Raw genomic sequence first — 20,066 nt, forward strand, 5'->3', positions numbered from 1 at the left:
TTGAGGATGATTGAGATGTCTCAAATTCCCAAATTGCTTCCTCTTCTCAAATCTTCTTCATCTTTCACTCTTGAAAACTTTCTCAGTGTCATGACTTGAACTTGCACTTGCATCTTCCAAAACTTGATTCATCTTGAACTTCTTGAAGATAAATGCATGTGGTTAAACTTTTTCAAGGAAAACTAGGATTCCATCTTCATCTCAGCTTCAATTTTCCTTGGAAGACCTTGACATGAGATTTCCTTTTTAAATGCAGTCCTCAAGCTTGAGTTTGATGCCTCCACTTGAAGTCTCTCCATCCCTCAGCTCCTCCTTATCACCTTGCAAAATGAAGAGAAGAGGGCATTACGTTTGACAAGCAAAAGAAGGAAATCGGAAAGCCAATACAATAATTAAGAATTTCTCAAACGTATTAGATTTTACCCAACTTCCTAGTAATTTTGGCATGTAATCCCATTAGAAAATCTGGAAGAAAAAAAACGTAAATTTAAATTTAACCTGCCCAAATTTGTTTACTTCCTTATTCTCCTTTGTTCCTGATTTTGGTACAATTATTTTGTTATAACAATCTGAAATAAAATTCTATGAAATTTGGATCCTTCAGTAGATTTGGACTACCCATCATGATGCTTTGTAATTAATTTGTTACCTTCAGCACCTTGAAGCAATTCAAAGCCTGACTAAATGACCAATTCACTGCCCTTTGGTATCAAATTCCCTGCTAGATAAGGGGGAGTACACTGCCTTATTCCAAAGAGAATTCAATGCTGCAGGATAAAGAAATAGTGCTGCTCAATATGATAATTTGCTGCCCACCTCTCAGAATTTTGATGCCTAGACCTGAGACTTTCACTGCCTTCATCTGAGAATTTTGCTGGCTTAATCTGCGAATTTCATTGCTACAGGTCTGAGCCTGATTTGCTGCTACAGGAAGAAGAATTCCACGGCTAAAAATCAGACAAATCCACTACAAATTTGAGGGTGGGTCACTGCCAGCATGTTGTTCGAAGCTCCTTCATGCATGTTGCCTTTGTGTCTCCATTACACCATCATCGTCATGATACCTCAAGGTCGGCACCTCCTTCCTATAAGCATAAGCTTGAGCAAGGTTCTTTCTTGGAAGCTAAACGTCATAAATCTGTATCTAAGTAACCTCTCTCTATCTCAGTGCTTGCAGTGGAGCAAGCCTTGACTTCTCCTAAGTTCTTCTCCGCTCCTTCCATGGAGGCTGACAGAGCATCTTCTTCATCGCTAGTCCCTCAGGAATCACCTTCGAGCACTAATGAGGGCATGTTTTTATTAAATGAACGATATTCCGGCACTAATTACGATCTTTACGAGATTCCTATCGTTGGCCACAGTTGAGCTACTAAATGAGGACATATCTAGTGCTTCATCTCTGGCTCTAACTACTAATGATAAGCCTAGGACCATCTTGATAGTCGTCCTATTGTAGTGTCAGCCTCCCTCACCATATGATGAAGATTGGGAATCATACATGTTCCCTCGTGCATGTGTGCTTTTGTTGTTCTTCCCCTCCCAGAGGACCCTTCTACTCCGCCAGTACTTGAAAATAGGAGGTTTACTATCGTGAACCTTCTTCTATTTGTTGTCTATTTCTTCTATATGTCATTATCTTGATTTTTGAATTTAGGGGCAATGCAAAGTATTGGGGGGATTTAGGCTCCCCTTTCATGTTGACCCAAAAAATTATTTTTTGTTTTCATGTGCTCTTTTTCAAATATATCCCTTGAGAGTGAGCATTCATCTTCATTTCTAGGTTCTAATGCCAATCCCATTGGATCCCTCAATGACTTTTGTGCACAATGTAATGTTACCATAGCATCCCCTTTTGCCTTTCTCAAGCGAGTTGTGTTCCCTTTTGAGAAGCATGGCTTGTCTCGAACATGGCTCATGTATCTCTTGTGTCTTAACTCCTTTTTGTTGATGTCTTATCTATACCATAGATTATTTTCTTATGTATCACTAGAAATCAACTCGCCTTGTGGGTGTTGAACCATTGTCTCACCTTAGTGGGACCCAAACCATCGTCTCACCTTAGTGGGAGCCAAAACACCGTCTTGCCTTCATAGGGGCCAATCTGCCATTGCCTTCGCTGGGGCCAATCTATAGCTGCCTTCACAGGAGCCAAACCCTCATCACTTGCCTTATGTCAGGACCAATCCACTCACTAGCACTTACTAAGTCGCCCTATCATATGACATACCATAATACAACTTGCCAGCCATATTGGTGCACCTATCAAAAATCGTTATCACAGGTGCTACTATCATCTAGCATGCACCTAGATGTTAGATCCAGCGCAACATCATTACAAGGATTTAAAGTTGGGGGCAACCCCACATGACGAAACTCCTCACAGGTAAGTCAGGTAATGTATTCCTTATGTTAACTTAGCATCTCTCTCAGCACATGATATGCTCACTAAAGTGGGGGCATAATGTAATGGCTTAAAATTTACACCCCCCTCCATGGGTGGGCCATTTACGCATTGTGTTCCCCTTTAGCCTAGAACACAAATTTGTCACCTTTAAACCGTTTAGCCTAGAACACAAATTTGTCACCTTTAAACCTTTTGTCATTTGTCAACCTTAACCTTATAGGCAAAATTCATGTAAGCGGGCCCTAATAGCCTCAAACGCGTCTGCCATGGAGATGTCTGTGCAATGCACTTGCATTTGCAAAACTACAAGCATGCAGAGAGTTGTTTAAGCATTACAAACCTACCACCCTACAGTTTGTAATGCCCAAAATGATGGCCCTTGCACAGACCGCATCCAGGTTTGATAAAAACCCTTCACAAAGATCATTTTGGGTCTCTAATCAGTCCTCTATTCTCTACCATTTTCAATCTAGCAATCTCCATCTTTCACTCACTCCTATTTGCTCAATTTTTCAAGCTCTCATCCTAGCTCTCTCACTTCTTCATAGCCATTTACTCTCCGCGTCCATTTTTATTGCAGGTTTTCAATACTATTGTTATGTGTTCATGCTTCTCACTCAAATCTGTGCTTTGTATACACACTCTCCTTGGCATTTGGAGAGTATCTTTCTATCTCTTTGCATACTTTAGTGTCTTTTAAGCATGGTGTCTTGATCTCATTTCTTTTCACATTGAAGCATTTGCTTTTATTGTATTTGTCATTTCAATCCGGTTATCTATCATTAGTGAGCATATTGTGTCTTTTTGGCTATCTGTGAGGTGGAAGTACCAAAGCGGGGGTTTGACTTGGGCATGCCTCTCAAACAACCCTAACATTTTCCCTCTTTGCTTGTGTGCAAGTTGGAGTCTCTTCGTGGTCGTTCAGTTCTTTGTGAGGATTGCATTACCAACCGTGGATTCAAGATTGGCCTTCTCTTTCTCTTTCATCAATTTCATCTTTTCATCATACTGATATGATAAGTTCACAGTCTCTTTTATTTCATCATTCATATAGTATTTTAGCAGTTCTATTTTGTTTTGTTGTTTTTGTCATTATTCACACTTTAGTCATTTTAGCATTCTAGACTTTGTCCCGTTATTTTCTAGTCCAAACTTCTGACCTTAAAACTTTGTCCGTTTGGGATGCCAGCACATCACACTAGTGTCCTCTAGACACATTGTAGTCCTTGGACCCACTCATCTGTCCATGACAGAAAGCTAACCTGTCTCAAGTTTTCACCTCTGCAACTAGTCGGTTTAGCCACTGTGATCAGAATATCAATCTGTCCAGAAAAGCCTGATATTTGCACATATACATCAAAACACACTATAATCTCACTCACGTGTCACTCATTCTCTTTAATACACTTTATTAACCTACAAACAATTGGACTTAATTAGATACATCTTAATTCATACTTGACTAATTTAACACACACGCACGAGAAGACATTTTCATAACATCACCTCACATCATTTGATCTCTTAACCATATTGTTGGTAAACAGATTTGTTCTTTTTAATTATAACTCTCAAATACCCAAACTTGGAACAATATCTAATTACAAACAGTTGAAAAGCCAATTATGGATGGATTGGCTTTTCTCCGAATTGGTAGGTACAGCTCTTTAGACTAGATTTGCAATGAATTATGTTTTTCTCCTAAAACTAATTCGAGGTGTGTTCTTGACCCGAGAACAGAAGAGGTAGAACCAAGCCAGACCTAAATAGGATCTAACTCGGGCAAATAAAAAATTTCTGAAGATTTAAATAGGTTTATGAATCCACACGTCTTATGAATTTACAAAGCTTAACAGAGTAATAACTAATACTAAACTAAGTTAAATTGAATCTGAACTACGATTAACAAACGGAAAATGCTGAAGGGATTTCTCTTTGAATGACACTTCTTATCACATTCATTCATTGCTTCGAAACAGGAGAGTGAAACTCTGTTCTTTCCTCGCTTCAATTCAAACAAAAGAGAAAGCATAAGACTAAAATCTAACAGAACTGGAAAAGAAAATAATTAATATAAAATATCATTCTATTGTCTCTGCAACATAAAGTACTTCACACCAAAAATTCGCCAACCTTTTATTAATCTTTCAATCTCATACGTATACAATTTTGAGATGACCGTTACAATGGAAGTTCAATCGGTTCATCTTCTCAAAGATGACAAATGGCAAGGTACAAATTTGTCATATTACAATAATTACATAAGAAAACAAAAAAAAAGGAAGCAAAATGTGAATCACTTCAACTTCTTCCCCTTTTCTGCTTTTGCTCTATAGGCCTTAGCGGCAACTATGATCGAGATGAGTTCTTCATGCCTAGGCACATGTATATTGGTATATCTCAAGAGCCATTTGGAATGTTCTCTGGCCAACTCCTTCACAGCATTCAATTGATTTGGTAGTTCCTTCGTGGCCACATGTAAGAATCTACTGAGTGTCTAGAGTTCAGCAACCCTGTTTTGACTACTGGAAGATACACCAGACAGACTATCCAAGAATTTGGAAAAGTTCTCCTTCATGACATTTATCTCGATGTGTGCCTTTCCTTGGCCACTAGTCTAAGAATCTGTATGTAGCCCCTTCATGAGCTGAAATCCTTTGTCTTGAGTCTTCTTCACTTTATCCTCTATTTCTTTAAGCCCTTTCTCTGCTGATAAGATCATTTCTGTCTTGAACTGCATGCTCTGAAGCCACTCGAACAGAGGTTCATCTCCCTTCGGCAGAATTTTTGCTTCAACAACTTCTTTTGCCTTCATCTGTATGATCATCTTCATAAGGGAGACATAATCATCACACTTCGTCCTTTCTTCGGCCAAAGTATTGCTATTGGATAAGATGTTATCCTTCTTCGTTTCCAACCTTAGGATAACATTACCAATTTGTTCTATAATAGCAGCACCTTCTAATTTGAGCTTCTCAATCCATTCCTTACCAATCTGGCCAAAATGCCTATCTTCCTAAAGTTGAGAGATGAGAGCCTGAACCTCAACAACAATTGGATTTTTAGTTATTGATACTCCAGAGATAGCGGCCAATGGAATAACTAACTATCTGATGAACCTATTCAATTCTTCTATCTCAGCCTTCATTCTGGTCTTGGGCAACTTCAAACTTTCTAATTGCCCCTCAATCACCTCATTGGTTGACTTCCACAAGCCAACATTGGTGTCATGCCTAGCCTCTCCAAGGTCCACCGAGTGCAGAGTAAAGTCATCTACAGTCATGTCTTCAATCCTTCCTCCTTTGTTGGGCTTAGCTATCTCCATTGTCAGGTGCCTTGTTTCTGGATCTTGCCCAAGTATAGACAAGGTTTTCTGCTTCTTTACTTTGGTCAATGCAGGTTCAGAACAAACTGCAAGGGATACAGTGTCTTTGGCGGAAGTGCTCTCGTCTTTCCTTTTCCTCTTTCTTTCTAGAGTATCCTCCAACCAAGAATCAATACCTATCACTTTGGAGGCCATCCCAAGTGATTCTATACTAAACATTTTCTTCTTAACTGGAGTTATTGTCACAGCAGTCGAAGAGAAGGGATTCTTCGGATCTCGAGAGATAAGCTTAGAAGAGCTCTGGCCTTTATCTACTTCTGGAGTCTTCTTCGTTGCCTCATCAAATTCAGTAGACTCACTACTACTGCTCTTTCCATCTCCCAAATCTACTATTTGTATTGTAGAGCCACTTGGTTGCAAAAGTGTAGCACTTGCTGGTGGAACAGGGCTATGATGAGGAGAGGGAACTAGAGTAGTATGGGGAGAAGGAACTGGAGAAACATGAGGTGATGGAATTGGTGTGACATGGGGGGATGGAATAGGGGTAGTAGCACTATCCTTTGGCTCCTCCATCTTCTTTTCTTCGGCACCAGTTTGGGTTCCAATTACTGGGAGGGAGCCATCATGACAAGTCTTGGCTATGGGAATATTCTTGTCTGGAGGTTGATCACCTCCACCGGAAGGTTGAGCTAGTCCTTGAGTGGTAGCTATTGTTATGCCTAGTGTAGCACTATGGGAGGAAGAAGGCGTTGCAACTGCTAGAGAAGCTTGAGTGGCTGCACCTTTGCTCCGGCTCCTCTTGGTCGTCCATTCAACCCACTTCCCTGTTCTCTTGATGATCTTGGCCATCATAATATCTAAATCCTCCTCAACATCTACATAAGGCTCTGAACTGATAGGAATGCCCCTCAACTTAGTTAAATATGTATTACTATACATATTTTGTCCATCGTCTTCCAAGCCTTCTACATTGAAGTTGATACCATATGTTTTAATCTGCTCCACTGTGAGCCTAGCAAAAGCACGATCTCTGCTCTCAAGTTCATCTTTACAGTCCGCCCAATAGTCTTCAATATTGGTAATGTGTTTGATTACACTTCCAATCTGCAACACATCCCTTGCATATCCATTCGGGTCAAACATAGGTCTCACAACCTCATATGCCTCCAATTTGTATTTAGTCTCAAATGCTTTGAGCATATTTTTCGCATCAAAAGGAGACTCGCAACTGTAAGCTCCAACTTTCATAGGGAGTTCATACCCTTTCTTCTTCAGGCTTCCGCTCAGCGCATTCACTTGGATCACCTGCCTCACGATCTCTATCAGCACGATCATGTCGCTTGGATTCCTGGGCAACTTCAGAGGGAATCCATCAAAAGCTGCAAGATGCAAATATGAGAAAGATGAGAACTGGATAAAATAATTCCCAAATTGACTAATAGCCGTCGTCGCCTCCGAGCTGAATCTTCTCTCTGTGCATCCTTGGAGTTCCCTGCAAATTCTCATTGTAAACGCATCATTCACTCTGACATATTCTGCATAACTGTTTTGCAATTGTAAACACAGGTAGAACTCATAACATTTTACATCATCAGGAAAACTATCTATTCTTGGAAGGCCCTACCACAACTGTAGAGATGCTAGCATATAAATAAAAAATGAAGACATATAAAAGGTGTTGTAAAACTTTGCAACACTGAGAGCTCTAGACTGATTCTCACTTACCTCATGGGCCCAATCAATATACTGTGTATCTGAACAGATAACTTGTACTAGAAAGAAATATTGTTCAACAAAATTTAGAGCCTCTACCTCACCCTTTTAATCTGTGCAGAAGAACCTGAATATCTACAATCTCGGGCTTGAGATCAGTACCAAATAGGGTTTTGGGGACCTTACTCTTGGCGCCTCGCGGTTTTTGGAACCAAGATCGCATGATTTCTTTCCTCCACACCATCTTCTTTGCGGAGAACTCAGAGACTGCTCCTACCGTTAATTTTGAAAATTCCTCTCGTTCTGGGACTCGGAGGCAATTCACCACAGTCTTCCTATCAACAGAGATTAATACTGTATGATCAGGTAGCAGAATTTTCTTGGTATCCGGATTATAGTGATTTATGCACTCATAAATCAATTCTAGAGCTTGGACTGCTACTGAGAAACCCGCTGCCTCCACTAGTCCACTTCATCGAAGCTTCACGATTATAGGATGAATTGGCTCCAACCTCAACCTCCTTCGAAAATCTTGCATGTTATAGAAACGAAGCAAGGTATATGTGAAACTTTGCAATGTGGATTTGATTCCATTAAGTCCATCAAATCCAGCAAATCTGGTTGCCATTTGATCAGAGGATGAAGTAGATTGAAAATTTGAATTTAGATTAGGTGCAGAAAATAAAATTCCCAACACAGAATATTTGAAAGCGTTGTGCAATTTCAACAATATAACAGTTCAAGAAAAAGCGGTGGTTTGACAAACTGTTATATTTTCCTCTATATAGGAATCCTAATTCATCAATTAATTTTCAGGATCCATGACACACGAATGAATTAAAGGATAAATCTGTTGAATCAGTAAATGTAGGAGCTTCTAACGGACATTTTGGTGTCTTCTCACTATTTCCGTTGGCCCAACGGTAGCTTTCCATTATTCCATACTTACAATTCCGTTTTCCATTTAGTTTCGGTGAATTAAGAACAGAGTACTCCGTAAGGAAAAATCCGCCCAGCTGGATTCCGTTCAGTATACCTTTCCCAAAGTAGTTAGATTGCTTCCATTATCATCTTAAGATGTCTTGTGAGTAATTCGTGAGCCCAATCTGCTTACAAAGTTGATTTATTCATAAATGCGGAAAATCGCCTTCATGGGTTGAAAACCTGCCAAGGAGAAGATTTTTTATTTTCCGCCCAAGCTCTTATTTACACTTTATCCTTTGAGTTAGTATGTCCTTTGGGTTCGGAAAATCTGAAAAGGGTTGTGAAAGTCAAAAAAGGGCTCACTTATTCGTTTCTTTTCTTCACAATTGCCTTTGGCATAAAACACACTTCATGTGTCGCAAGCCTGCCGAGGAGAAGTCATTTTTGGGTTTTTCGCTTAAGATGATTTTGAGCATCACGATGAATCCCAAGTGTTTCTCAGGTTAAAATACTACAGTGAAAACAAGGATTTTCCATAAAACAACTCGTTATCTTCTTATCTCAATCCACGAACCTCATTTATTAACCGCTGTGGGAAATCGCCTTCATGGGTTGAGAACCCGCCGAGAAGAAGGCAATTTTTTTTTTCCACCAGCTTCATTCTTTCATGGGAAAAATAAGATAAGTCGTGAAAAAGTCCAGTTTTGTGAATAACTTCATGAAATGCAAGAATCTCCATCGAATTAGGTACTAAGCTACCCATACGACATCAAGAAAAAACCCACCTGGCCATGAAATGTGAGAGAAGGACCAGATAGGAAATCCGATGGAGAAACTTTCACCTAAGGAGATAAAAAAGCTAGACCTAGACATATCTAGACCAAACTAAGACACAAAATTTTCCACTTTTGCAAAATGGGTTAGTGTCAAAAGTGGGGCAACACATATCTTCCCAACACTCCTAGTCAGCTAAGTGAGATGGTTAGAAGGGTATTGTATATCCCTTTGATACTTTACAGGATGCATTATTTTCTCCTCCACACACCAATATATTATAAAAGGAATGCTGCTGCCAAACCCATCCATCACTTCTGATTCTCCTCACCTTCCTCCTATGATTATGTTAGTCTATGCATCATAGCACGTGGGCAGAGATTAAATGGCAAAGCTGTAAAAATACATAGTTGTTCCACCAGGTGCTATGTTCATACTGTGAGGCAGCAACTAATGCAAGTGCTATATGTCATAAATACAGTGGAGCCCCGATATCATGGCTATCATAGCTATGACAATAAGAATATTACAAAGGTATTTTCAAGTCTACAACACATGATCCATGCACAACCACTAGGGTGTCCATTAATTCATTCTCTGTGATCAAAAGGAAGACGGAGGAAAATATATGCTGTAGGCGCAGCCTCTAGGGTTCCTACTGAGCCATTCCTCGTCATTAAAAAGCTTTCTTGGAAGGGCGCAGAAATGATATCACAATTGATGATGGTGTTGTACCAACTAATTATTTCACCTCATCTTTTTTAAGGTCTCAAGTAATAGCACTCTTCCAGAGGCTACAAATATTAAAAGTGCCACTGCTTCCAGTCTTTTAGCAATTATCTCTCAACAAAGTATATTCAGTGCTCAGAATGTGCTTTTTGGAAAAGGTTCTCAGTAGATGGTTGCAACGAAAGAATGACTGCACCTTTATCTTTAGATTCTAATTTTTTGGCCTGAACAGGCAAAATTGCATGAATGGCTATCCATCCAATGGAAAATACTGTTAAAAGGTTTAGTTATATGTACACTCAAGTTCAGTTTCTAGTCCTCTGCAAATCACCTTCAAATAGGAAACATTGTTAAAGGGTGGCCCATGGTTCTAAGATAATCCATTGTTGGGCTTAGAACAATGGTTTCCAAAGTGCAACCTCTCACCACATCCTTCCTTGTTTCTCAAGTTTGGGTGTCTTCAGTTTGGACCACAGAGTGTCTTTCCTTCACTGGAACTTCTCTGAGAAAACTAACAATTGTCCCAAATGTATGTTTAGGCATTTCACAATTGCAAAATTCTTGTTAGGTTTGATTTAGCCAATAAATTTCTTGATGAAATTTGTTAAAAAGTAGGAAGCATGGTATGAAAGCAGCAGATTGATCAAGAAGGAATTGTCTTTCAAATGCAGATTGTGCTTTGCTACATGCTAATTGATAGCCAAATGCCCCAAGTTTTCTCATTTAGCTCCTCATCACAAGCAAGCTAATCTGTGGAATGGAACTACAAGTCCAAGCCATTATATTGATTTTTGATTGTGACAAGGATGTGCACTCGAAGACCTCACTTGATTATTCATCTTCTTATTCTTCTAAATCTGTGGGTCCATCTCATCATGTCACTGAAACCCCTCCTAAAGGATTGGTGTTCGAATCTTCAAATTCCTCCATGAAGAAGGTATGTCTTTTATAATGCCGAAGCGTACTCACTTTGCGGGGTCGCGCTGAATACTAATACTAACAATTTATTGGAAAATCCCCTTTTCAGTGCCTTTGTAACCTCTTGTCATGAAATTTATTTCGCAAATAATATTTACTAGGTCACAAGTTCACAGTGGACATGGGTAGCATGGTTTAAGGAGTTTTTTAATAGTTTGGTTGATACGTTTCAGATGGATTAATATTTTGTAAGGATTAAGGATCTAGTGAGCCTCTAGTTGCCAGAATCTGATACTTAACCCCTTTTTCTGTGGTTCTTGAGTGCATTACCCAAGTGTATACACATAACTACCCCAAAATATAGTGATTGTTTAGAAATTGTTTTTTGAGACAGCATAGTGTACTTTAGAAAGTGTTTTTCCTTGCTAACTTCTCCATAGATTGGCTGCACAATTACCTCAAGAGCTTTTTTTTAACCAAATATAAAGGCAACAAAAGATAAGAACTTTTAGAGCAATAGCTTAAGCATTAATGAATTTATCAAAAAATATCTCTAAAAAAATCACTTCTTTAAGAATTTATTATGACAATGGTCCATGTCACATGTAACAAGCTCAGGCGGTTCAAACCGTCTATGGAGTATTAGGGATAAAAATTTGGATCTTTGTTTAAGATGAGCAATATCTTTCTATAATCTAACCAATCATAAATCTTAAATTCTATAAGACCAAATAAAAATTATTAAACATCTTGGAGCAGTGCTATGCTTAGTGTGCGACTCGTTGAGATCAAGCTTTTGCTTCTTTTCTAAAATGAATGATAGGGAACTCGAAATAAAAACAAATTGCACACTACAGTAACTAATTTTTACAGGTGAATATATAATATTTCTAGCTTTACAACGAAATTTAAAACAGTATCATTCAATTCCACCGAAGCAAATGCATTGCCCTACATTTGTTTTACTTTTGATCGGAAAAATCTCAGGGCAACAATCAAAGCATTTGTAAATCTTTAAATATTTAGATAATAAATGTTCGTAAAAACCTTTGAGCAAATGTTAATTAACCAAAATGAGCTGATAAAAGGCAACAAAAAAAAGATAAGACTTCAGTGCACAAAATTATAGTTACCTAAAGCATCATAGTAATCACTTGGGTCATATCCATGTGGATCAAATATATCCTTTCTGAAACAGCTACCAATTTGATCTATCTCCTGATACTTGACAGCCCGTTGTAAAAAGTCAGGATTACGATAACCTTTAGAATTGCGCAATTCTTCATTGAAGCTTCTTCCAGCATTCTTTAACATAAGGTATCTATTGATCTTATTCTGCACAGCATCAAATTCAAATAAATAACAGTTCAAAAATTACATGCAAAGAATAAACTGAATGATTAAATGAGATAAACATATTCTAGTAGATTTGCAACAAACACCCTACTTGGATTCCACAAAAAAATACAATAAAACCAACAAAATATGAATTCACATCAATTGGGAAAGATCACTCCATAATGCTTCAAAAAAGGTAATGACAGATTATGAAACTGACTTGTAGCTCCTCTGAGCACTTGCTTGTTGGAGGTGGTGGAAGAAAGTCTGCCAGATGATCCTGATCTGGTTGTTGAGGCTCCATTTTCACTAAGCCATTCAACTCAGAAGAAACCAGATCTTCGGGCTCTTTCATTGTAGCAGAATCAACTGATTGTGTATCACTTTCAGGCCTAGCAAGAGCTTCTGCCAGAAAACCTGGTTGAGGGGTTAAAATTTTACCAGGAATCGAGGTTTGACTCATTGCTGGTGATGTCTTCTCTATAGGTTCTCCTGCTAAAAGGACCAAATAAAATACAGCATTAAATCAGCACCCAACAAATACTGGTAAATCATTCATACTGATAGAACAAACACTACAGCTGACTAGATCAATAACTGCAAGGCATGTGCTTCATTTGTGAGACTTGGAACTTTTCACATTACCAATCTTTAGACTACAGACAAAAATGGAAGCAAACTACTCTAGGAGAAAATTAGTAGTACCATTTCCAGTCTGAGGCTCTTGGCCAGAAACAGCTCCACCAGTGCTAACAATTTCTCCCTCCTGCAACACAAAAAGAGGTACACATTAGAGCTTAAAATGCAATATCAGTTTTAAATTGCAGCTTTGTTAAGATTCATTATTCCAAAACTCAACAGAAAAAAGGAGCTGTTCAAGAACCTTGGAAACATCCACGCATCAAAAAGAAAAGAACACAGCCAAAGGATCTAGTGCCCACCCATAGTTTGTTTTTCAGTTCAGATTACCAAACTCTTTTAGGCCAATTTTCATGCATGTGTTAGTTATTCAGAGATCCTTGATTCTATAGTTGTATGACACTACTCTATGTTTGGATTATATATCAGAAGCGATTGTGTAGTTGAGACATTACATGTGTTTATTTCATGATTATGATTACTTCCGTAATGATGATACTTTGCATGCTCTTAGTTAGTGATTATAGTTACATTCATAATGATGTCATTGTGTGTCTTTAGATGATGATTACAGCTTCTTCGTGGTGATGAGATTTATATGTTCAAATGTGATGTTATTCATATTTGTGATTTATTAGTTGTACTGGCCCCATACTTGCATGTGTATCATGTGTGTCTGTGTCTGTGTCTGTGTCTGTGTCTGACTGATGTGTTTGATGTGGTTAAGGGAGGGAGTCGTAGTTCCCTGCAAATCGGGATCTATACTATATCACTCCCAGCCATTGCCTATTAAGTTAGATATATATTAGTACATGCTCATCTTTTATGCTCAACTTGTGGTTTTGTGACGTGGGATTTGAGAACCTTTTGTAAATTTCCCTTTTGAAAGAATGTCCACCTTGTGTCTGCCGAGCTGGTTAAAATTGTTTGTTTCAGTAAGGTTGAAATGAATTCTTGATCAATGAATGTGCTTGTGCAAATTTAGAGAAAAACTCGTTTGATTTTTGTTGTAGAAAATTTAATTGGAAATCAACAGATGTAGAAAACCCTGTAAAAGAAATTAAAAAATATCTATTTCATATGCAATTGAAAACCCTTGTGATAGTAGAAAAATTCAATAAGAAAAATTTAGAAAATGTGAGAAGTGTTTCAGCTATGGTTTAAATGGTAAGATTTTACAGTGAAAACATGAAATCTACCATGAGGATTTTTCTGAATAGAAGTATGTATATTTTTCCTCCTTTTATCAATGATTTTAATTGCCAAAAGAATCAAGAGATCTATTGGGGAAAGAAAATAAAAATTTAAAATTATGGTTGCTGGGATTTATTTTCACTATCAGACTGTTGGGAAAGAAAACCAATAGAAAACATATTATTTAAAAAATACATACTTTATAAAGAAATTTTTTTAAAAATTGGAAAAGGGGTTTCTAACCGCCCCCCCCCCCCCCACCTCAAGTCAGTGGCCACTCACCAGCTCACGGCAATGCCCAAAGCAGCCTACATATTGTAGGGCTTTTGGGAAACTTAGTTGGCCATTTAGGAATGTGCACTAGAGGCTTGTAAAGTATATTTTTATGGTGAGTCATTATTGCTACTTTATGTAATTGTTAATTTGAGACTCGTGTTTATGGTGTAGACTTTTGAAACGTTTATGAAATTTGGGTTTGAGAACCAGTATGAGTTTCGGTTGCATGTTATGTAACATAATCTAATTATCATTTCTTATTCGGTTGCACGTTATGTAACATAATCTAATTATCATTTCTTATTTGGTTTTCTTTTGGTATCTGTTGTGATTTGTGAGCTTAGGTGAGGTTGTCTTGATACATCCTATGGAGTGGCTTATAATAGGAGTTTGGGGCCTAAAGTGGCTAGTGTCCTGGTAACCTATTGTAAGTTTGGTAATAAGTGATAGCATAGTAAATAATATTTGGGATGAAACATTAAAAAGATAATTAGAGATGGTGTCTCACCCATGCCTTGAGTGCTTGTATAGGCTAAAGATGAGAATGGGATGATATTCCTCGTCTTCACGAGAAGGATATTTTGGCTCTACATAGGTCGTGTTGAGGGTCCAGGTTCCATAGTGACTAGTCCAGTGTAACTCAACACTTGAGGGTCTAAGGTCTAGTGAGAGACTAGTCCAAGGTAATTCAAGTAGTTTGATCATGTGATCACACCTCCTAATATGTAGCCTTAGTCTCCTATGTAGTTTTTGAATTTGCCTCTAGGGGGTGTTATTTATTGTTGACAATTGGTACTTATTGGTAGTTGTTATTTATTCACTGGTTATTATTCTTTTGGCATTAGTATTTGATTTCGAAGTTGGTATTCTTTCAGTGATTGTACTTCATTGGTATTGGTAATTGTTTTCAGTTGGTATCTAATGGTTGATTTTGGTATGTGGTTTTGGTATTGGTCGATTGTTGTTATTCAAACATTTGTTATCTTTTCTTATCAGTAGTTTGCGGTACCCTTGAGGTTTTGAACTTTTAAGATCCCGTTCCTAGGATTTGTTTTTGTGACTTGATGTACGTGTGTGGATCATATGTTATCCCTACAACACGCTGGGAGTGGGCCTAATTAGATTACCACAAGGTTGAAAGGTAGTGACTCTCTTACCATTGGGGTCCCACAAATTTGCACCTGTGTTGGATGATCCATTGGCGCAGTTTAATAGTATCTCTTAAAGACATTCTCTATATTCGATGATGTATCTAGCATCATGTATTTGTAACCAGGGTCCTACGAGTATTATGTTGTATTTCGTTTAATATTATATACCCTACGGCATGTGCAATGCATGTAGTACATTAGATGTACTTCATTGTATGAGTTGTGCTTATGTATTAATTATGAGATTATGTATATGATATTTCATTATAATTGTGGACATTGTACTTATATTTAAATCTAATTTATAATAATTATTCAAATGTGATTCAGTGTGAAGGAACCCTTGAGAAATGGAATTTGTATTTGTATGGTTTAAGGTGTATTTGATGTGTATGTGTTACATTGCTTCTGCACTATTATCTTGAAGTTGCATAGGCTTTTAAGAGAAAAAAATCAATAAACTTATTGTTATATTTAGGTAAATTTCTCTTGGGTTCCTTAGTGGGGGTCGTTATACTTACAAGGTGTGGAATATCATGAAGCATTACATTTTAAAGCTAGCCAACAAAATCAAAATAGCCTATCACAAAAAAACAGATCTATTGCTCAAGCAAACATTTCCAAGGCCTAAAGGCATGCAATGATTAAATTCCCAGAACATAACTACATTTTTTAAGACTTAAATGTTGTTATGTTTTGGAAATCTAATCATTGCATGCCTTTAGGCCTTGGAAATGTTTGCTTGTTGCAATAGATCTGTTTTTTTATGATAGGCTATTTTGATTTTGTTGGCTAGCTTTAAAATGTAATGCTTCAAGATATTCCACACCCTGTGAGTGTAACAGCCCGCTAGGTAACCCAAGAGAAATTAACCTAAATATAACACTAAGTTCACTAAACAATTTTTTTCTTTAAAGTCAATGCAACTTAAAGATAACAATGCAGAAGCAATCTAAGACATACACATCAAATACACCTTAAACCATACAAATACAAGTTCTATTTCTCAAGGGTTTCTTCACTTTGAATCACATTTGAATTATTATTATTAATTAGATTTAAATGTAAGTACAATGTCCACAATTATAATGAAAGATCATATGCATCGTCTCATAATGAATACATAAGATATGAATCATCAATTGAATCTATTAGGAAAAAAGGACAAACCAAATTCAAGCACATAGCATTGTCATTGTGTTAAACAAGATGAGCTCAAAAAAGACATGGCTCCAAGGCTTTCCTAGGAATGCTTAATCCCAAGCCATTTCAGGTACAGGAGACTGAATGGCCAAGCCAAAACTTTGAAGATATCCCTTAATTTTAGCCAACACCCAAAGTATTCCCAAAACAAAGACTCAACAACCAAAACATCCCAACTATGGATCGGCATCAATGGTAAAGACTTTAAAATGAATTTTTTTAAACTGAACAAGAGAAGGGGAAATGGAGGCTCTGCAAGGCCACTTTCTCCAAAGAAATAAATTTGTATTGTTTTTATGCTTGAAAGAATGAATTTAAATTCTGATGCATTATGTCCAAATTTGAATCTTAATTTTCATGTGCTTAAACTTGAGACAACTAAATTTTTATTTTCATGTACTGCCATATTTATTTCTCTTTATAAGTTCCTATATTTTAAAATTTATTATTTTAAAATTTTGCTTATTTGTAAAAACAATTAATGTACTCACTCTCCCTGATGTCCCCAAACAATGGCTTCCACTTACTGCCATCCCCAAAACACCTCTCTGCATTTGTGTCTTCCCTGATCCAGAAACATAACAAGCATGCATAGTTTCTAAAATAGGTTTGATCTAAGTGGAAACCCCAAGAAAAATTTGGTCAGCTAAAGGCAACACTATTAGCAAGACAAGGTATCACCAAGGTGATATTGCATAAGTTATAAGCATGTCTACTAAGGTTTGAAGGAAAAGAACTTGGTAATCTGCTGTCAGATGATAATGGTCTGTAAATGTACTGGTAAACTTTATATCAGACTATGATATTAACCCTTTAGATCACTGATTTATTGTATATTGTTTGCAAATGGATGCAATTCAGAATGTATATGCATCAAATAGATATTCAGAATTGAGAGATAAGTGTTGATGATTTTACTACTGGTATAAGTCTGAAGTATATTTTTCAGAGGTAGAACTATTTATGTTTTCAATTGTTCTTATCTCTTGAGGTTTGTCCATATATATGGCCCTACCAATGGCGATACCAAGGGCGGTCATGTCTGTTCGGTCTGTGAAGAGACACAATGATTATATTATGATTGTTTCCAAAAGCCACGATCCTAATTGGATGATTATAATTTACCAATTAAACATTAAAACACCAATCTTAAATAGGTGTTTGGATAAACAAATCATCACCGATCTGCATTAAACAATGATCATAAACTTGATCAATGCTTGATCGATTTGGCAAGGTAATAATACTCTATTTCAAGAGATAATATACAGATATCACAATTAGCATGGTATGCGCAGTCACGTTGAATTCACTAATGGTAAGGTTAACAATTATGTTCATATATGTGTGTGTGTGTGCATGTATATCTGAACTGGCATACATGAATGCACACACAGTTATCAGGTTAATCCTTCCATACTGACCGACACTACCATATTTTTAACACTCCCTCTTAGCTAGGGAAGATAACTAAATATGAACTGGTTTAGACATCACCTAACTCGTGATATCAAGGAGTATACAAAACATCAAGTCACATGACATTTGCATATCCTAATTGTGATAAAGTCAGCATGATATTTATTAATAAGTCCAAGAGATATTATCGGATACCAAGTTTCTTTATGAAGTACTCCACTTTAACTTTGGAGAGAGGTTTGGTGAGAATGTCAGTTGTTTGATCATTTGGACCAATATATTCCAATTGTATTGCTTTCCTTTCAACCATATCCCTCACATAGTGATAAGGGATCTTTAGATGCTTGGATTGATCGTGGAAAACAGGATTCGCTGAGAGCTTGATGCAACTTTGATTGTCACAGTGGATAGTAGTAGGTTTCAAGAGCTCACCAAATAATCCCACAATCAACTTCCAAAGCCATGCTACTTCTCTAGCTCCCATGGCAGCTGCAAAAATATTTTGCCTTTATAGAACTTTGTGCTATGAAAGACTGCTTCTACTTATCCAAGAGACCATGGCTGATCCCAAATTGAAACATCCAAACATGCTCTTTTGATCAATCACACTTCTGGCCCAATCTAAATCAGAGTATCCATTGGGGTCTATATCAACTTTCTTATATGTGAGCCCATATCCAATAGTAACCGTAGGTACCTCCTTATCCAAGAGATCATGGTTGATCCCAAATTGAAACATCCAAACGTACTCTTTCAATCAGTCACACTTCTGGCCCAATCTGAATCTGAGTATCCATGTAGGTCTATATCAACTTTCTTATACGCGAGCCAATATCCAATGGTAACTGTAGTGTTGATGCGAGTTTGGTATCACTTACATAACATATTAGTAATTGAATATCTGATACGAAATATCAAACATACAATTCCTCTCTTGAAAAGTTATTGCTCATGGGATATGAGAATAACTCCAATGTTCCTTACTCTTGTGGATACTCGCTCAGTTTATCAATGTGATTTGCTGGTAATCACATAGGCAACCTTATGCAAATTGTTGAGGATGACTTGGACTTTGGTGGGATGAAGGTGATGGTGGTTCGGTTTGTGAAGTGTGCGGGGGCAGATAATGTTGATGGTGATGATGATGTAGGGTGTGTCTACCAATGATGATGTTGATGGAAAGCAGTGGTGGTGGAAGGTGAATGGATGTGTCCTGATATTTGACTAACTTCCCTAACTTCCTTCTCTAAGCTTCGATTACCCAGCTACTCACTATTCTACTCCTACTCCTATGAATGGAAGGTTGGTAAATGGATAGGGATCGAACCTAATGAGAGCTGACCAGCGGCCTCAATTCCACAGGTGCGATGATTCAAAGGAAAAATAAACTAGTTTACCACACAAGGCTTCCCAACCAGCCACTAGGATGTTAGTGGTCTAGTATTGATCCCTATCAAACATCTACCAATGCTACCATACAACTATCCATCTACTTTACTCTTGCTTAAACAACTTGAAATAAAATTTGCTTCAACAACTTGGAAAAGAAATCTAACTATGTGGAAGTAGAGAACATGCAATAATACCCAATGTTCTTAATCAACATGCAAATCGCAACAATGAAAAAGAGAGCAATTTTGGTATTATCTTCGCAACAATTTCTCCAACCCTTTACAAATGAGAGCAAATGGCCTTATATAGCGGCCAGAAATACAACGGACGGTGGAGATCAAAACAAGATCAACGATCCAGATTAGATCCTAAAAACCCTAATTAGGGTTGCCACCCCATCGGCCAATGAGAAGATGCCACCTCATCAATGGACCAATGAAAAAAGTGCAAAAAGTGGCAACCAATGAGAAGGCACCAAAATGGTGGCCAATTAGAAATAAACACTTGTCCTATTCTAGAAGAAAGAGAAATTTGCCACTTGGGCTTACATCAAATGATCTTCTAATATAACTCTTCCCTTTTCTTTCATTTTCTTAGCTAAGGCAATGAACTTAGCTAGCCTTTCATTAACTTCTTCCATAGGAGGACGAGGTGTGTGGTTCGCCCT

General features: G+C 37.5%; 1 protein-coding gene across 2 annotated transcripts in view; it reads right to left on the reverse strand.

The window, feature by feature from the left end:
* LOC149538153 (transcriptional regulator family protein) overlaps nucleotides 1–20,066 on the reverse strand; it is an 88,606-nt gene that overhangs the window by 20,893 nt on the left and 47,647 nt on the right. The window contains exons 2-4 of one of the 2 annotated variants that reach the window (XM_089799543.1): nucleotides 12,831–12,891; nucleotides 12,346–12,617; nucleotides 11,921–12,122 (exon numbers count right to left, since the gene is read on the reverse strand). In XM_089799543.1, the coding sequence (XP_089655669.1) occupies nucleotides 11,921–12,122; nucleotides 12,346–12,617; nucleotides 12,831–12,891 (535 nt within the window). Of the gene's footprint in view, nucleotides 1–11,920; nucleotides 12,123–12,345; nucleotides 12,621–12,830; nucleotides 12,892–20,066 lie in introns of both variants that reach the window. The other variant, XM_089799542.1, reaches the window with a different exon arrangement.

The sequence above is a fragment of the Cupressus sempervirens genome, chromosome 9 (assembly GCF_028749045.1).
Source record: "Cupressus sempervirens isolate cs-2001-9-10 chromosome 9, ASM2874904v1, whole genome shotgun sequence".
Classification (NCBI taxonomy): domain Eukaryota; kingdom Viridiplantae; phylum Streptophyta; class Pinopsida; order Cupressales; family Cupressaceae; genus Cupressus; species Cupressus sempervirens.